This window comes from Eubalaena glacialis, chromosome 7, assembly GCF_028564815.1.
Source record: "Eubalaena glacialis isolate mEubGla1 chromosome 7, mEubGla1.1.hap2.+ XY, whole genome shotgun sequence".
Classification (NCBI taxonomy): domain Eukaryota; kingdom Metazoa; phylum Chordata; class Mammalia; order Artiodactyla; family Balaenidae; genus Eubalaena; species Eubalaena glacialis.
The window spans coordinates 64567949-64585809 of NC_083722.1; the positions used below are offsets into that span (position 1 = coordinate 64567949).

Sequence of the window (17861 nt, forward strand, 5' to 3'; positions counted from 1 at the left end):
AAGCAAGTATATTTATAAGTATGTATATGGTCATAAGCACACATACATACACACACAGGCATTTATAAGACCAGAATGACGTATGCCAAAATATGAAGAGATTATTTCAGACTGGTGGAATCTGTGTAAGATTTTCTCTTCTCCTCTGTGCCTTATTTCTTTTTCTTTTTGCTTTTCCCAATTTTCACAGAAAAGCTTAATTAGAAAATAGATTAGCTTAGAAAATAGATTATTTTAAAAGTGCATACGAACGTGAGGAAGAGGATTCTGGGAAGACTACAGCTTGAGCATGTGGCTCTGACCATTTAAATTCCCTCTCTGGATAAACCCAGGTGAGCCTGCTGGTGGAGCCTGGGAAGTACAGCAAGGCCTCCACTTTTCCTGACATCTCCAGGGGAAAGAGAGGGCACAGAATTCATTCTCTCTGATACTCAGTAAGAAGCAGGGAACCACATCAGAGGAAAATGCTTGCCTCTTTTGCAGTCCTAGGATGAAGACTTGAAATGTGAAGTCCTGTGAGGTCAACAAGCCAGCGGGAGCCTGTGGATCCCCTTGGAAAGGGCCTGCATTGCCCACTTAATGTGTGTGGTCCCTGGAGGGGCTGCACTGATGAGCTGAATTGCTTTCAGTCTAGTGCCCTGGAGGAGCCCAGTAGTACAGGGACTTTCTTCACCTCTTTGTACTTTGTCAACTTGGGCTCTGCTGGACCATGAAAACAGCTCTGCCTCGCAGTGCTGGGCCTTGCAGTGTTCCCTCATTTACCACTGCCGAGAAGATTACACGTTGAAAATCTAGAATGTGAGACTCCCACTGAGGTAAAACTAATGGAAAAGGTAGAAGAAAATGATAATTCAAGAAATGAATTTTTTTTTTTGACCCTGCCTCACGGCATTTGGGATCTTAGTTCCCCGACCAGAGATCGAACCCGTGCCCCTGCATTGGAAGCAAGGAGTCTTAACCACTGGACCACTAGGGAAGTCCTGAAATGAATTTTGAGTATACAAATAACTTTTAGAACTTAAAAAAAAAAACCTTGATTTCTAAATACAAAAATTCAGTAAATGAACTGAGAAAAAGAGTGGGAATGATCACTGCTGAGAACTGCATTAATGTTCTGGAGGAGCAAGTGGAAAAAATATCTTACAATTCAGACCAGAAGCACAGAGTCAGTAATTGTGAGAGGTGGGAAGAAGCATCTAGGAGACCTAACATGCAAATAATAGGAATTCCAGAAAGAGAAAAAGTAATAGAAGAAAATTTTCTTGAGCTGAAAAAAAAACCTTGAATGTGCAGATTGAGAGGATTTACCAAATCTGCAGCAGGATTAGTGGCGGCAAGAAAAGGAGCACATGTATGCCTAGATATATGCCATTGAAATTCTGAAATTTAAATACAAAGAAAATCTTACAAGCTACAGGAACAAGGTATTTTCAAAGAAAAGAGAATTATACTACCACCAGACTTCTCATCAGCAACACTGCAAGCCAGAAGACTATGAAAAAATGTTTGCTACTGAGAGAAGAGTTGCAAACCAAAAATTCTACATGTAACCAAGATATCGTTTATCTACTAAGGCAAAAGAAGTACATTTTCAGACATGGAATGATTCAGAAAGAGGACAAAAAAACAATCTGGGTGAGATTGATATTCAGTTATGATATAATTGTAGAAAATGTAGGAATAAATACAATTATTAGGAACAGAACTGTGACGAGTAGCACAATTAGAAAATAGATCCTCAGAATTCACAGAGAGTGAAAGGGGAAATAAACAGAATTGTGAACAAGCCATCAAAATTAAGGAAAGGGGGGACTTCCCTGGTGGTCCAATGGTTAAGACTCCTCACTTCCAATGCAAGGGGCACAGGTTCGATCCCTGGTCAGGGAACTAGGATCCTGCATGCCGTATGGTGCAGCCAAAAAGAAAAAAAAATTAAGGAAAGGGGAAAATAAGTAACAATAAATAAGAACCTAACATAAAGAGTAGGCATAAAACCAAGTTTAATGAACCAAATTCTCCTAACAAAAGACCAAGACTCTATCAGATTGGCATGACAAATTCAGCAGGATGCTGCCTCCAAGAATACACCTGTATCAGATAGGAATGATTTTGGCAGCAAGTAAAAGAAAACTGACAAATAATAACTTAACCAAATAGGAGATTATTTTTCTCACATATAAAGTCTGATGCTGGCAGTTGCTGGATATAGTTTAGATGCATGGTGATACCATCAGGGTCCCAAACTCTTTCTGTTCGTCTATCTTTTGATCTTTCTGCTCCACCGTTCTTGGAGTGTTTGCCTTCATCCTCATGCTTGTTGTTTACTATCCTCTCAAAGTCACAGACTTCGGATATCATATCCACATTTAAGAGAATACAAGAGGGAGGAGTAGCACTAGCCATGTCTGTCCGTTTTATGGAAATGCTTTCACAGAAAGTCCCAGGAGACTTCTGCTTATGTCTTATTGGCCAGAACTTTGTCACCTGGCTGCCCTCCAGCAGCAAGAGAGGCCTGAAGGGGGAAGGATATATACCTGCAGATTCCTGCTCTCAACAAAATCAGACCTCTTTTCACAGAGGAGAAAAGAGGAATCACTACTGAGTAGATTTAGGGTTACTGTGAGTTCAGTTATGCTGCAGTAACAACTCCAAATCCTCAGAGGCTTAACATAATGAAAGTTAATTTTTCATTCATGCTACATGTTTATCATGGGTTGGCTGGGCCATCTGTTATGTGGCAATGTCCAATAGAAATATAGTGTGAGCCACATGTGTAATTTAACTTTTTCTAGCAGCCTCATTTTTTAAAATATTTTTTAAAACTTGAGATTGATTTTTTTTATTTTATTTTTATTTTTTATTTTTTTGGCCATACCATACAGCTTGTGAGATCCCAGTTCCCCAACCAGGGATCGAACCCAGGCCCTCGGCAGTGAAAGCACAGAGTCCTAACCACTGGACTGCCAGGGAATTCCTGAAATTGATTTTAATAATAGATTTTTATTTAACCCAATATGTCCAAAATGTTATTTCAACATGTAATCAATAGAAAAAATTATCAATGAGATAAAATTTACATTCTTTTATCTTACTAATTCTTCAAAATCTGATGCGTATTTTATACTTACAGCACATCTTAAATTTGGACTAGCCACATTTCATGTGCTCAACAGCTACATGTGACTAATAGCTACTGTTATTCTATTAGATAACTCTATCTTATCCTCATTCATGGACCAGACTAAGGAGGGCCCATCTCTTTGCTTCCATGATTGTCAGGTCAGCAGAAGGGGAATGTGGTAAATCACACTGGCTCTTAAAATTTTCACTCAGAGGTAACAAGACTTATTTCAACCTACATTTTATTGGCCAAAGCAATTCACATGATTACACCTAACTTCAAGGAGTGTGGAAGTGTAATCCTACCATGTGCCCAGAAAGAAAACTGGAATTATTTGGTAAACAGTGCTAATGACTGTTACAGTATGCAGCTAATAGCTTTTGACCCAGCATCTAACATACAGTGATACCAAAAAAAGGTAGAAAATAAAGAGATGGGCAAAATGTACAAAGCAGATCAAATAAACAGAAAGCAAAAGGGGCGATATTAGTATCAGACAAAACAGAATTCAAGGCCAAAAACATTAAACAAGAGAAAGAGAGACATTTTATGATAAAAGAACTAATACATGCAGTGTACAGTAGCCATAAACCTTTACATACCAATCAACAGTACAGCCAAATACATAGAAGGATATCATTTAAACATGATATAAAGCTGTCTTCTAAAAATAAACAGCAAACAACATAGGAAAATCATTGGAAATTCTGGCTAATGTAATAAGATAAGAAAATGAAACAATTGATATAAATATGGAAAAGATAGAAAACCAGTTTTATTTGCAGATGGCATGATTATTTACAGTGAAATCCCAAAATACTACCAAAAAATGAGAATCACTAAAAGGTTTTGATGTGGTGGCTCTTATTTCTTGAGAAGTGTGTTGTGTTTCTGAATAGGAAGAATTAAAATTTATACAGAAGAAAAAAAATGTCTAAGAACAGCTGAGAGGGCTTCCCTGGTGGTGCAGTGGTTAAGAATCCACCTGCCAATGCAGGGGACACGGGTTCGAGCCCTGGTCCAGGAAGATCCCACATGCCTCAGAACAACTGAGCCTGTGTGCCACAACTACTGAGCCTGCGCTCTAGAGCCCACGAGCCACAGCTACTGAGCCCGCGCACCTAGAGCCCGTGCTCTGCAACAAGAGAAGTCACCGCAATGAGAAGCCCGCGCACCGCAATGAAGAGTAACGCCTACTCGCCGCAACTAGAGAAAGCCCATGCCCAGCCACGAAGACCCAAGGCAGCCAAAAATAAATAAATAAAATAAATAAATTTTAAAAAAAAGAACAGCTGAGAAATTTTTGGAAAAATATTAATATAATGAAAGATACCTAGACTTAAGAGATATTAAGCTGTACTGTACATTGGTGTAGAAAAACATAAGTGGAATTTGTATGATGAGATTTCACTGTAAACCCTATCACAGCCCCGAATTCTGATATCTCCCCTCAAACTCTCAATTTCCCCAATTTGAAAATCATTGCTGAGGAGAGCCCCCATTAGTGAAAGGAACATAGTTTGTACCCTAGGCCTGTAAAGGATTAAAAAAGTGAAGAATCACTGCTGTCATAGTAAAAGTTATTTTTATCTAGTACCTGCCTAGATGAATGACTTGAGAAGATGATGGTGCAGCCCTGGAAGGTTTTCTGGAGCCCTTAGCCATATCTACCAGAGAATAAAGTCCTTTAAAGGGAGCTCCTCTGGCAGAGCTGGGCTTACCTGGACCTAGTGTTCACTCATGGAAACGTCCTTTGGTTAACACTTGTCAGAGTGGCTTTTTAAAGAATTAAGTTAACTCTGAGTAGTGCATAGTTTGCATAATCCGTGACCCTTCAGTGTGTGAGACCAGACCTTGTAGAAAGAGCCTGTGTCAAAGTGGGGCGACTCTGCCCTTTGCACTCACCTGCTCAGGACACCTGGAACTTAAAGCCCAGGCTCAGTAGATGTGGAAGTCGATTCCAGGCATGTCTCTACTGCTGCCTCCTGGGCTCTCCCAGCCTCTTGGAGCTCAGCCTGCCAGAGGAGGAGGGAAGGCTGTGGACAGAATGCAACAGATGGTTCCATCCACCCTGCATATTCACTGTCCTGGAGAAAAGCTTCAGAGCAGTGGCCTGGGGTGGCTACCACTGTGACCGTCACAGTTACAGCCTGGACTGGAGACAAGTTGCCCAAAATAAAAGTGTCTGCAGTCCCTGGCTGGAGGCTAGGAGGAGTCAGCACTCAGAAGGCCCCAATGGCAGAGGCCATGGAGGACTTCTAAGTGCAAGGACAGAGTGAAAGCCATTGCTGGACGCTCACTCATACATGCGTATCCCATGTACACACACACATAAACCTCTAGGGTAATTTTCAAGCCCACATACTTGTCTAGGGTGGCACCTTTGGTTGTGGTCTGTGTTTTGTCAAGCCCTTCCCAAATAACCGTTTGGTGGTGTTATCTCTCACCTCACTGATGTGCTCACCTGGTCTGAAGGTACACCTGTGTGTTAGGGCTGTTTGCCATTTCCCACTAGCGCATTGGTTCTCAAATGGAGATGACTTTGCCCCCTAGCGAACATTTGGCTGTGTCTGGAGCCATTTTTTTTTTAAACATTTTTATTGGAGTATAATTGCTTTACAATGGTGTGTTAGTTTCTGCTTTATAACAAAGTGAATCAGTTATACATATACATATATCCCCATATCTCTTCCCTCTTGTGTCTCCCTCCCTCCCACCCTCCCTATCCCACCCCTCTAGCTGGTCACAAAGCACCGAGCTGATCTCCCTGTGCTATGCGACTGCTTCCCACTAGCTATCTATTTTACATTTGGTAGTGTATATATGTCCATGCCACTCTCTCACTTCGTCCCAGCTTACCCTTCCCCCTCCCCGTGTCCTCAAGTCCATTCTCAAGTAGGTCTGTGTCTTTATTCCCGTCTTGCCCCTAGGTTCTTCATGACCATTTTTTTCCTTTTTGATTCCATATATATGTGTTAGCATACGGTATTTGTTTTTCTCTTTCTGACTTACTTTACTCTGTATGACAGACTCTAGGTCCATCCACCTCACTACAGATAACTCAATTTCATTTCTTTTTATGGCTGAGTAATATTCCATTGTATATACGTGCCCCATCTTCTTTATCCATTCATCTGTCAATGGACATTTAGGTTGCTTCCATGTCCTGGCTATTGTAAATAGAGCTGCAATGAACATTTTGCTACATGACTCTTTTTGAATTACGGTTTTCTCAGGGTATATGCCCCGTAGTGGGATTGCTGGGTTGTATGATAGTTCTAGCCATTTTATTGATGCTACTGGGGCTTCTACTGGCATCTGGTGGGTGGAGGCCAGGGATGCTGCTGAGGACACTACAGTGCACGAGACTGCCCCCCACAGCAAAGAGTCATCAGACTCCGAGCATCAGTAGTGCGGGGTCGAGAGCCCTGTTCCACAGGGACCCAATGGGCTTGTGAGCTTCTGGTTAAAATCTCCCCCACCAAGCTCCAGATGTTGGGAACAATATTATTTAAGAGCTTCTGAAATGAACGTCTCCGCATAAGCTCTTGAAAACCTAGATTTGATTTGATTGCGCCGTTATGTTGGAGAACAGCACGGCTCTGCCTTGAATGATGGCAGAAGGCAGTTTAGAATCCTTAAGACAAGCCCCAAGTGTCCTGAGGAAGGAAAGAGCCATCAAGAGTATCTCAGGATGAAACACCAGTTGCTGCCACACTGCAGAGGTGATGACTAGGGGCTAGAGATAATCAAGAAGTTGCGAATTGGTTCTTAGAGGCAGAGCAGAGCTCAGAAAGGTACCAGCCACCTGCCACTGTTGACAATCAGGACTGACTCCTTCCTATGAGACCCCTGGCACCAGTGACCCCCTCAATAAAGGTGGGTACACTTTCACAAATCCTTCGATGTGGGAGACCGACCGTGAAACAGTGCATCTCTTTGTCAGGGACCGTGATGCTGCGATTCGTTGCCTCCCATCCCACCAGCTGAAAAAGAAGAAGAAACACAGAAACCGGAAATTCTCAATGGAGATAAACTTGTTCTTGTATTAGCTTTTCTTGAGGATGCTAAAATGAAGTGTTTCCATCAACCAGGTTTGGAACGGCTGGCATTCCAGCTGAGGAATGGTTGAGGCCCTTCCTTGGGGCCTGAATTTTCTAAGCACTCCCTATGAATACAGGTTCTGTTCCCCTTAACGGGAAAGCTGTCCCATGCCTGTGGCCTTGGAGGGAACTCCTTACACCTTGCCTGTCCCCTCTGCCCAGTCCTCCCCTAGAAGAGGACCAGAAGTGGGTTCCTTATAATCTGCTGAAACTGTCCTCCTTGCCCTGTATATTGTATTGACTTAAAGCTTTAGTCTTTTAGGGGGAAAACTTACTTAAAAGAAGAAACAAGCCAGTTATTAGAGAGATTCATGGATCAAAGTAAACTAGGGGTTTTCATTTTTACTTTTCATTTAAGGATTAAATTCCTGGGAGTAAAGGAGGCACTATTTAAATAAACAAGATCATTTATGAGCTTCGGGAACCTGGCCTCGTTTCTCAGGGGAGGCGGTGTCTGGGAGGCAGAGTGGAGCCCAGTGCCCTAACTGTGGAATATCTTTGAGTTCCTCCTGTTCATCAAATCCCACCAAGGTACAGAGAACAGGCAATCATATGGCCACTGTACTCAAGAGTGCTTTGAAGTTTCTTTTGAGAATATGATCTACTTCTCTTTGAACCTGACAGTGATTTTTTTTTTTCTTTCTCCTCAGGGTGACCAGAGGCAGATCATTCCCATACCAAGTGTATGTATATTTATCCAATTTTACTTAAACAGTTATAGAATCTTGTAGCTTTCGGCTTACTAATATAAAAGATTATTTAATGTTCTTGCTTATACTGCGTTTTTATCGTGTGGTATTAACAGCTCTGGTCTGTTGGAAAAAAAAAAAAAAAAAGTGAAACTACATTTTAAACCGAGAGCAGGAAGTTCTGTACGAGTTTCCTTTCTTAGGAACAGCAAGGCAACCAGCATCTATTAACCAAATTCTCACCTTTCTCTCTGCAAAGGGCCTCCACGTCTCTTAGTAAGCCGAGGCAGCACTCCCCCACTCCATAGACTGCAAGAACATACTTTTGCCCCAACAGGGTTCTTTGCAACAGGTTCTGTCCCAGTGGGACTAGGTTCACCAGACCCCCATCCCAGGGGAGCAGACCATCCCTGACTGTTCAGCAGTGTCGGTAGCTTGGCCGTGGCTCTGATCAGAAAAATCTCCTAAATCATATTCCCTGAACTTGCAGAATCACCCTACCATCACCACCACCCTGCCCTCTGCCCCCCAAATCCCACAGGCTGGCTGTACTGCAACTTTGCCCCAGCCAAGCACTCTCTTGGGCCACCAACTTCTGTTTTCAGTCCTGGAATTTGGGATACTAGCTGCACCAGTGTCTGCCCCAGCACAGGCCTGGACCGGCCACCCCTCAGACAGCTGCTCTCCCCACCGCTCCTTTTCTTTCTTCTTCTCTGCCAGCCGAGCCGTGTGGCCTGAGGCCAGTCAGCAAGCAAGAAGCAGACCAATGACTGACTCCCAAAAGAAACTTGCAGTTGAGATGTCTGTATCAAACAGGATCTCTCAAACAGTCCTGTGTCCTTAGAGAAGGATTTAGGTTTTTAAAAGTTGTCCAGAAATTGATTTTTCTTTTTTTTTTTTTTTTGGCCACACCGCACGTGGCTTGTGGGATCTTAGTTCCCTGACCAGGGATTGAACCCGGGCCCTCGATAGTGAAAGAGCGGAGTCCTGACCACTGGTCCGCCAGGGAATTCCCAGAAATTGATAGTTTAATCCATAAAGATTCTCTGATTCAGATTGTCTGATTCAAATCTAATCATCTATCTTTACTTGGACTTTTTCACATATTTTCTGGGAACATCCAAGAGACACAGCAATCTTATATTGAAAGAAATGATGGATTTCATTAGTACAGTTTGACTTCAAATTTGGCGATGCATGTCACCTATAAATTGCCCAAAATATTTTTGTTAATTTCACTTATTTTCACAACTTTAACTCTCCATTGATTAACAAGTTGCAAGGGTTTGTGGAGTGATTCTGACTCTGCTAACGTGCCTGGGGGTTGGGCTTTGTTGGGAACTGACTTTGATCAAAAAGATGGACCAGTCAGCACGACTTCTTATCCAGTGTTTGAGTAGGATACCCAATGGGATTGATACCAGAGGCCTCTTTTTAATCTTTATACAAAGTAGTTTCGTATATTTTTCCTGCAAAGGTGTCTACATTCAACAGGTGGCATCTCTCCCCCTACCTCTGAGACTCCGATAGCACTGTTTTTTTTCCTCAAAGTTAATTCACAGCTACCTATAAAGTTAAGTGCTGAATCAAAGCATTTGTCAGAGTAAACGCTCTACTGGGCACCCACAGTAGAGAAAAATGACCCTTTCTTCACAAATCTCTTTCTAGAGTCCCAGAATAAAATAGCCAAGAGGGGGGGGCTTCCCGGGGGGGCTTCCCTGGTGGCGCAGTGGTTGAGAATCTCCCTGCCAATGCAGGGGACCCAGGTTCGAGCCCTGGTCTGGGAAGATCCCACATGCCGCGGAGCAACTAGGCCCGTGAGCCACAACTGCTGAGCCTGCGCATCTGGAGCCTGTGCTCCGCAACAGGAGAGGCCGCGATAGTGAAAGGCCCGCGCACCGTGATGAAGAGTGGCCCCTGCACGGCGATGAAGAGTGGCCCCCGCTTGCCGCAACTAGAGAAAGCCCTCGCACGAAACGAAGACCCAACACAGCCAAAAATAAATAAATTAATTAATTTAAAAAAAAATAGCCAAGAGGAAAAAGATGCTTTGTGTAATTTAGCCCAGTGTTAGGTCAGTAAACCGCAGACTGCTTCCTACATATGAGACACTGGGTCAGGCCTTATGAATCTGAAATATCTTACAAGAAAGCAAAGCCTAGCTAAAGTAACTTGCATCTTTGAATAAGCACTTCCAGAAAAGCAGTTCCACCAATGGGTACCGTGTGATCTCCACTGCCTGCTTAGCATGCAGCACTAAACCCAAGTCCATCTGGAGACCAGCTCTGCCCCAGGACTCGAGCCTTGGGGTCCCCTGCAAAATCTGCACCTACCTGTCGAGACTGCAGCTCACGTAAATGGTAACCCTGCCTTTTCTGGACCACGGGGGACCTGGTTAGTGCCTGAGAGCTTGGAGGGCTACCACACAGGACCGGAAATCCAGGCTTGTGCTGAGCCTCCAAACCAAGTCCCCTCACCCGCTGAAAGCTTTTTCCAGGCCCAGAAGACGAAAGGTGCCCCTAAGCCTGTGGGTGCCCAGAGGAGATCCGGCTGGAGTTCCCATCGCTTGCTGCTCACCTTGTGAGCCCTCCATTTTTTATTCTCATGCTGCTGTTTATATGTGCAGCCTCCATCTTTTGATTTTTTTTTTTTACACTAAGCTCATTTTTTTCATTATTCACATTTTTTCATTATTCAAACTCATGGTTTAAAAAAATACTGCAAGATTAAAATAGAAAAAAAAAAATCTCCCAACTTGATCCCACTCCCTAGAATAGCCTTCTAACATTTGTTGTATATCCTTGCAGAAATTTTCTAAATCAACACAGGCATATTTAAACAAATGAGAGTGTTGCGAATTGCTTTTTGCTTTTATCAGGGTACCTTGAACATCTTTCCAGATATTAGTACATAGCGAGCTGCCTCATTGTTTTACATGTAGTTGATGGCATTTACGTTGTGTCCACTTTTGTGCTATTACAAATATTCTTGTGCTTGTGTGTTTGTCTATCTGGGTGATCAGTTCCTAGTTGTGGAAATGCTAGGTCAAAGGGTATACTTTATATTTCTGGTAGATTAAAGGCAAATTACCCTCCGAAAACCTAATTTACATTCCCAGCAAGAGCCCATTCCCTTTTCAAAAATGGTAATTAGCAAATACTTTGATCTTTGCTAACCTGAAAGTAAAGATTTATTGCTTTGATTTGCATTTCTTCATGAATGAGTATGAACATCTTTTCACAAGTTTATTGTCCATATGTATTTCTTCTTACCTGTTCATTTCTTCTAGATTTTGTATTATTATCTTTTTAAATTTCAAGGAAATTAGCACTCTCCCCCAAATTTATGATATATTTTTTGGCCTGTTTATAATCATTTGGCCACACAGGAGTGTAATTTTATATAGGGAAATGTGTTCATCTTATCTATTATGGCTCCTGAACTTTATGTCATGCTTAGAAAGCTCTCCCCACTCTATGACTATGACCCACTTGTCTCCTCGTATTTTAACAGTTTCATCATTACACTTAAATCTTTGATCCATCTGGATTATGTTGGTGTAGAGCGTGAAGTCTCAGTCCAGCTTTATTTGCTTTTCCAGGTGGCACGTCAGTTGCCTCAGCATCATTTATTGAGTAACCCATCTTTTGTACACCTATTAGAAATGACGTCTTTATCTGGACTTGATCTTAAACGTTTCACTTAGTAACATTTGTCTCCCAGCTGGGAGCTGGGGTTCGGGGCCCTCTGTACCTCTTATCGGAAGCCTCATGTTCTGTCCAGTAAAAGTCAGGTGTTGAAGGGTAAGGAAAAATGCAGAGGGACAGGCTTGGAAACCGTGAAGTTTGGTGGTGACTCTGAAGGTGAACACTCAGGTACTTTGGCCCCAGTGAGGACCAGACCCCTACCGTTCCCACATGCTCTCTGGAATCACGTACGTCCCTGGTGCTTCCAGCTCGGGGTTGACAGTGCAGCTGAGCCATGAAATTGCTGAAAGTGGAGAGGAGAAATTTGTTTTCTAACAGTTACGTTTCTATGCTGTCGGCCTAAGCCTTTTAGTAAACAGTAGTATACTTTTTTCCACCAAACCTTATGAAGATCATATAAGCAGAGCAACTCCTCTAGTTAGAGCTGGTGTCCAGTCTCCTTTGCCCCTCCTGCAGCAGCCCTGAGAGTTCTGCCCTGAGCTTAGGAGGCGCGAGGGGAGGGGGGGTGGGCAGTGTGCAGACCTGGAGCCTGAGAACTCCAGTGCACAGACAACCATCCAGCATACCAAGAAGAGGCGCCGCTTCTGTAAGATTTGCGAGGGTGTGTTATGGGGTGGATACCTTAGATTAACTATTCCTGGCTGCCCGTTCACAGCCAAGGACAGGAACTTTCACATCCACTCCCAGAAAGAGCAATGGCATGAATGCCCTTCTCAAGCCTCCTCCTCCCCCCATGCTTTCTTACTCCCACCCCACCCCCCTGGCAGTGCCCGCCTGTGCTTGGGAGCAAGTCATTGTGTTTAGAAAAGGCTCTTTTTGATATAACTGGTGTTTCTCCTGTTCTTCAGCTTTATGATGACCTGAGAGAAAATTTGCATCAGGACATTTTTTAGTTAATGATTCAAGCATCACCTGAGCAGATCAATTGAAGTCACAAAACACTATCGCAATTATCTAGTATCCTTGCATGTTCCAAGGACACAGCTGTCCAGAAGAATTCTTACCACTGGTCTGAGGAATTTGCATTAATCTAAAGCCAAGCTCTCAGGGAAGCCGCGTGCATTTAGGAACCGGGCTAAGGGTTAATGGACCGCCCCCTGCAGCGTGTTGCCCCAGCCTGGCCTTGTTCTCTGCAGCAGAAATGCTAAATCAATAGCTTGCCTGTCACCCCGCTCGCTCTTTTCTCTCTTAAAATAGTGCGGGGAGGCTTTTTCCTTACTGTTAACTCAGAGAATGCTTGTAAAGTGTGGGTTAAACCTGCGAAGAAAGTAATTTTCATTCTCTGGTTTGGAAAATAACTGAGCCACTTTTGGCAGAGCTTTGATGTTTTCAAATATGCTAGGGATAGAAGTTCTAGATCCTTATTTTCCAGACTAGCAATTACTTAAAGTTAAAATGCTGTTTTAGTCTATAAACGCATAGAAAAAGGGCTAGACAGATACACACCAAACTAAAAAGGGGGGGGCACCTGGGGAAAGGAATTGGGGGGGTGAGCATGGAAGAGGGAATACTTGTGTTTTATATGTCTATATTCTTTACAATGAGAATGTGTTTTATTACATAATTGTATAATAGAAAATTAAAAAAAATTTTATTCTAGTCAAAAGCATGCTTTCTGCTATGGCTCACACAACAGAAATAACCCCAATCCTCTCTATTACGTTCATTTATTGAGCTCATCACGCCCTGCCTTTTTAAACCTCTTTTGAACTTCTTCTTGCAAGTTTATTTTAATTTTTTTAATAAAACCTGCCTGCTTGCTGATTTGTAATGAAGGACATAGTCCTTTCCAGGACACTGGGTCCCACGCTCCAAGTCTAAGGCACGTCTTTCCCGGTGCCACATTCTCAGGGATACTGCTTGGTGAACATTCATTAGAGCCAAGGGAGTTGGGAGGCCATAAGGGCTTTTTCTGCTGGATGATGTTGGAGAGGATGAAACACCCACGCTTACTAGAGAGAGCCCCCCAGGAATTAGAAATGCTCATGTCTCCACACATTGCTTCATCCTACTCCGCCCCGACAATCCCTCCAGCCAAGATGATCATAGCACTTGCAAATTTACCTACCCTGTTGACCGCCTGCTTTACATTCACTATTGAACCAGCTCAAGTCCAAAATTAACATGAATTCCCTGACTAAAGTTCAACTGAAACCAAAAAAAAAAAAAAAAGAGAGAGAGAAATAGCCATTTAAAAGGGAATACTTCTTGATTTCATTTTTTCTTGTTTTATTTGATAAGCTAAATTGTCCATTCTTCAGTGGTTAGGGACAGATATTTTCTTGTGTTTTGTTTTGCATTAAATATGGAACAGAGCTTGACCTTCCTCCAGGACAGAAAATTAGCTAGTTAACATTGGATACTGAATATGCCACAAAGTAAACTGAAATACTTCAAATCATTTCTAGAATGAGGGAAGGCCCAAGAAATAAATACTCTAAATCAAGAATGAGGTTGGCTGAAGATATCTAGCATTTTATTAACTCTTTATGACTTTTTTATCATAAGATGAAAGTCAGCTACTACAAAGACATATAAATGGATTTTCTGGTTAACACGCAGCATGTGGATTAAAGTATAACTTCCAGCGACAGACTCCAAGGGATAAAAGTGCCACCTTCTCTCGATATTACACCACAGTGGGGCACGTACAACACAGGGCACTGTACATGGACCGGTTTTATTTCTGTTTCCTATTATTGGAGGTCACTTTGGATTGCATTTTGCTGGTAGTTCTATAGTTTCTCTTAAAGTTTTTTGAAAGCTTCAGTCACTTTAAAAAAAAAATACTATGGTCCAATAAAGCTCTAAAATATGCTTATATACCACAGTGAGTTTCAGATGAAATATGACCCCGGAACATAGGCTGCATGGTTAGAGTAGCTATTATAATTTAACATTCATTTTCATGTTGTCCATTTTAATAATAACAATAGCCACCACATATGTGCCAGGCAGAATGCTGGGTGTTTTACTGCAATTATAGCTGATAACAACCTTTCGTGGTAGGTATTATTATCCCAACTCACAGCCAAAGAACAGACAGAGCTGATATTCAAACCCAAGTTTGTCTGGTTCCAAAGCCCAGGCCCTCATAATAGCCGTTCAGGCAGTGGCACAGTATTTGCTTGGTAAAACTTCAATTGCAAACTGCTTATTCCTATTGTTTTTAATAAAATTCCATGATGTGCTTGACCAGGCATTTAAATGTTTGGTTTCATTTCTGACCTCATTGACATAGTGTAATACAATAATAAGGGATTTGGTTTGTCTTTTACATAAAGGTAATAATATTGATTTTTTTTCCCCCTTTAGCCACCAGCTAAATATCTCCTTCCAGAGGTGACGGTGCTTGACTATGGAAAGAAATGTGTGGTCATTGATTTAGATGAAACATTGGTGCACAGTTCATTTAAGGTAAATCAACATAAAAAACAATCAGTGATCTTTGTGATTTGGTCACAGTTGTACTGGAAAAGGGAAAATTAAAAGGATGAAAGCTTGTGGTTGTTGGCGTATGACCTCCCTGTTCATGAAATCCCAATAACAGTTGCTTATTAACTCAGGTGAACATTAACTCAAGTAGCTGAATATTAACATGATTAGTTTGGGGCTGCCAATATCCCTGAGACTTCATTCTTACATATGCAATTTGAGTTTTCCAACACTCTGCCCCCTGCAGAAATACTTTTCAGGTGGCACAAGGCAATCAGTGCCCCAGGACACTGCTATCTGTTTGTCAAGGTAACCGGAGCACTGTACGTGCTGCAAGTTGTATTGGGAGGGGCAGGGGAGGCACTGTTGAAAACCGTCAAGCAACCGACTATCCTGGAAGTTTTCCCAGACCAAGTTTTGGAAGATGCCCAACTCTGAAGAAGACTTCCAGAGTTAACGGCATCTGAACACATTCAGCCATTTACCTTGACCGTTTTCATGACAAGAGGTTGCTGGAGTTTTTCCTAAGCTTCACGACTTAATGTGTATCCACCTGCCTGACCTCCCTCCTGATGGCTGCGGGGCTGCAGTGAGCTCAGCTCGCTCTCCATCTCCATCTCCCCGCCAGAACAACAGCCAAGATTACAAATTACCCGAGGGCCTCTATGCAGGAACAGCTATGGCTACACTCTTGGGAAATGAGTTAATTAATCGTTTTTCCATTTTTTGAAATTGTTTAAAAGAAGCAAATGATAAAAAAAAAGTTTGGAAATAGGGGACTGGTGTGTCGGGGAGAAGAAGCAGGTGTGTAGGGTCCTTGTCCTGTTTTCCTTGGGTGTTTCTGGCGATGGAACTGCTCTACTATTGCTGGCCCGTTAGACCACATTCTTCTTTTTACTCCCAGCCCGTGACCCTGCTTACTTTGCTGAGAGACGTGAAAGCACCACCTAAGATGGAGTGTGTGTCTGACACCAGCCAGTCACTCCTTGATGGCTCTATGGGAAGTGGGAGAGCCATCAAATTTTCCTGAAGACCTTTCTGCCAGAAACATCCCTCCTTGGGCCTGCTTCTCACTAAACAGAGTCCTCCTTGACAGGACAAGGCCAGGCAGTTGTCCTAGAGTCCTTTGGAGAGTGGAGGCGGGGCCACACTTAGCCCTGGCAGTGAGAAATGGCCCGGCTGGCAGCTGGGGCACGTAGGTACCACTCATTCCCCAGCCCCACAAGGGCCCTTCCAGGATTGGTCCCAGGGCTGCAGTGACCTTATATCCCAACTCAACCCTGAACGGCATTGGAAGCCTTTTCTCCCCCATGGGCAGGATGCTCAAGACTTTTTCAAGTCCCTGCGGAAGAAAGCCCTTTAGGACAGGGGTCAGTTGCTATTACAGCATAGACAGCTTCATTCCAAGCGGCTCTGGGAGTGTGGGCATCGCTGGCCAGACTGCCCGAGGTTACTGAGGGTTCCTGCCTCCAAAGGCGAGGCCTTGACAGCCCCTGGTATCTCCAGGGCCTACTCAGAGGGCGTTGATGCGACAGGCTGATGTGAACAGCATCTCTTCGTTTCTTCCCTCCCTGGCCTACCTACATTTGCGAGCGGAATATTCTTTATCATATGGTTTTTAAGGTTCTGGGCATTTCAAAGCCCTTTGAGAATCCGAAAGCTGTGAACCTCTCTCCTTGAAACTGCACATCTGTACAGCACGCAGGGCCAGGACCCAGGTTTACAGCCCTGACTTTGGCCCGGTCTCATGCAAGAAAAGATGGAGGGCAGTGCTTGCTCTGAGCTGGGCAATGGTTTTCTCTTGTTCTATACTCTGTGGAATATGATTTCACAATCTAATGCCTTGTGAGAGTTTCTTCCTTCAGTCTTTTGTTTTCTAGCCTGATTCTCTATTTTAGTTGTGAAATTATAAAATACCGAACTCATCCTTGGCCTTCCAACCAAAGCAGTGAAGACACTATAATCTTAAGCCTCAGGTGCTCTGCTGAGTGCTTAGTAATGGTTCTGTGATCTAGTATTTTCCACCTTTTTTTCAGTTTACATATCAAAGAACAATGTGTGTGTACAGTAATGGGCTTAAAGGCAGAGACCCCAGTTCAGATTCTGACCAGAGACTCCGTACCCCACACTCCTGCCCTGTGGCCACCACACACGTGTTCTCCCTCCCTCTGTTTCTCTCCTACGTGTCCCAAGGGTTTGTGGTCTCCGGCTTCTCTTGGGCCTGTTCATTTCTACCTGATTTGTGGAATTCCATTTAGAACAGTATGTGAGTCTATCATTGAGAACATAGTGACTGCCGAAGCATCCTATTTGAATTTTAAGTGTCATTAAGTGTCAGAGTTACTTTAAATATGCAGAAGTTTGTGAGTGTGCTACGTGTTGTATTACATAGAGCAGAACAGTCTGGGGTGGGCTGGCTCTCCCCACCTCCCACAGTAGGAGATGGTGCCAGGCAAGGCCTGAAATCACTGATGCATGCTGGATGGAGGTAGGGGCACTCATCAGATCCATTGCTCTAGTTGAGGAAGAGAGGAGAATCCGAGGTCCAGAGGGGAAAGAGCCTGCCCAAGGTCATGGCTGTGGCCTCTGACTTCACCCCCCCATATCCGATGGCCCCACTTGGGGTCCATGTGTTGAACATCTGTCAAGCAGCCCCTCACGGGGCAGCCTGCACTTGTGGGTCCAAGACAAATTCTTTTCCCCTGAGTAGCCCTGTCCTCGGGGATCGTCAGGCTCTCACCTCCTCCCCCTGGTGGCCAGCAGTGGTTCCTGCCATGCTGGGAGGGCTCTAGGCAAGAGCGGGGAG

At 43.4% G+C, this 17861-nt stretch overlaps 1 protein-coding gene across 1 annotated transcript in view; it reads left to right on the top strand.

Annotated features, from left to right (window-relative positions):
* CTDSPL (CTD small phosphatase like) overlaps positions 1–17861 on the top strand; it is a 123621-nt gene that overhangs the window by 91149 nt on the left and 14611 nt on the right. Inside the window, 2 exon segments of the mRNA XM_061196494.1 lie at positions 7875–7907; positions 14936–15037. Coding sequence (XP_061052477.1) covers positions 7875–7907; positions 14936–15037 — 135 coding nt within the window.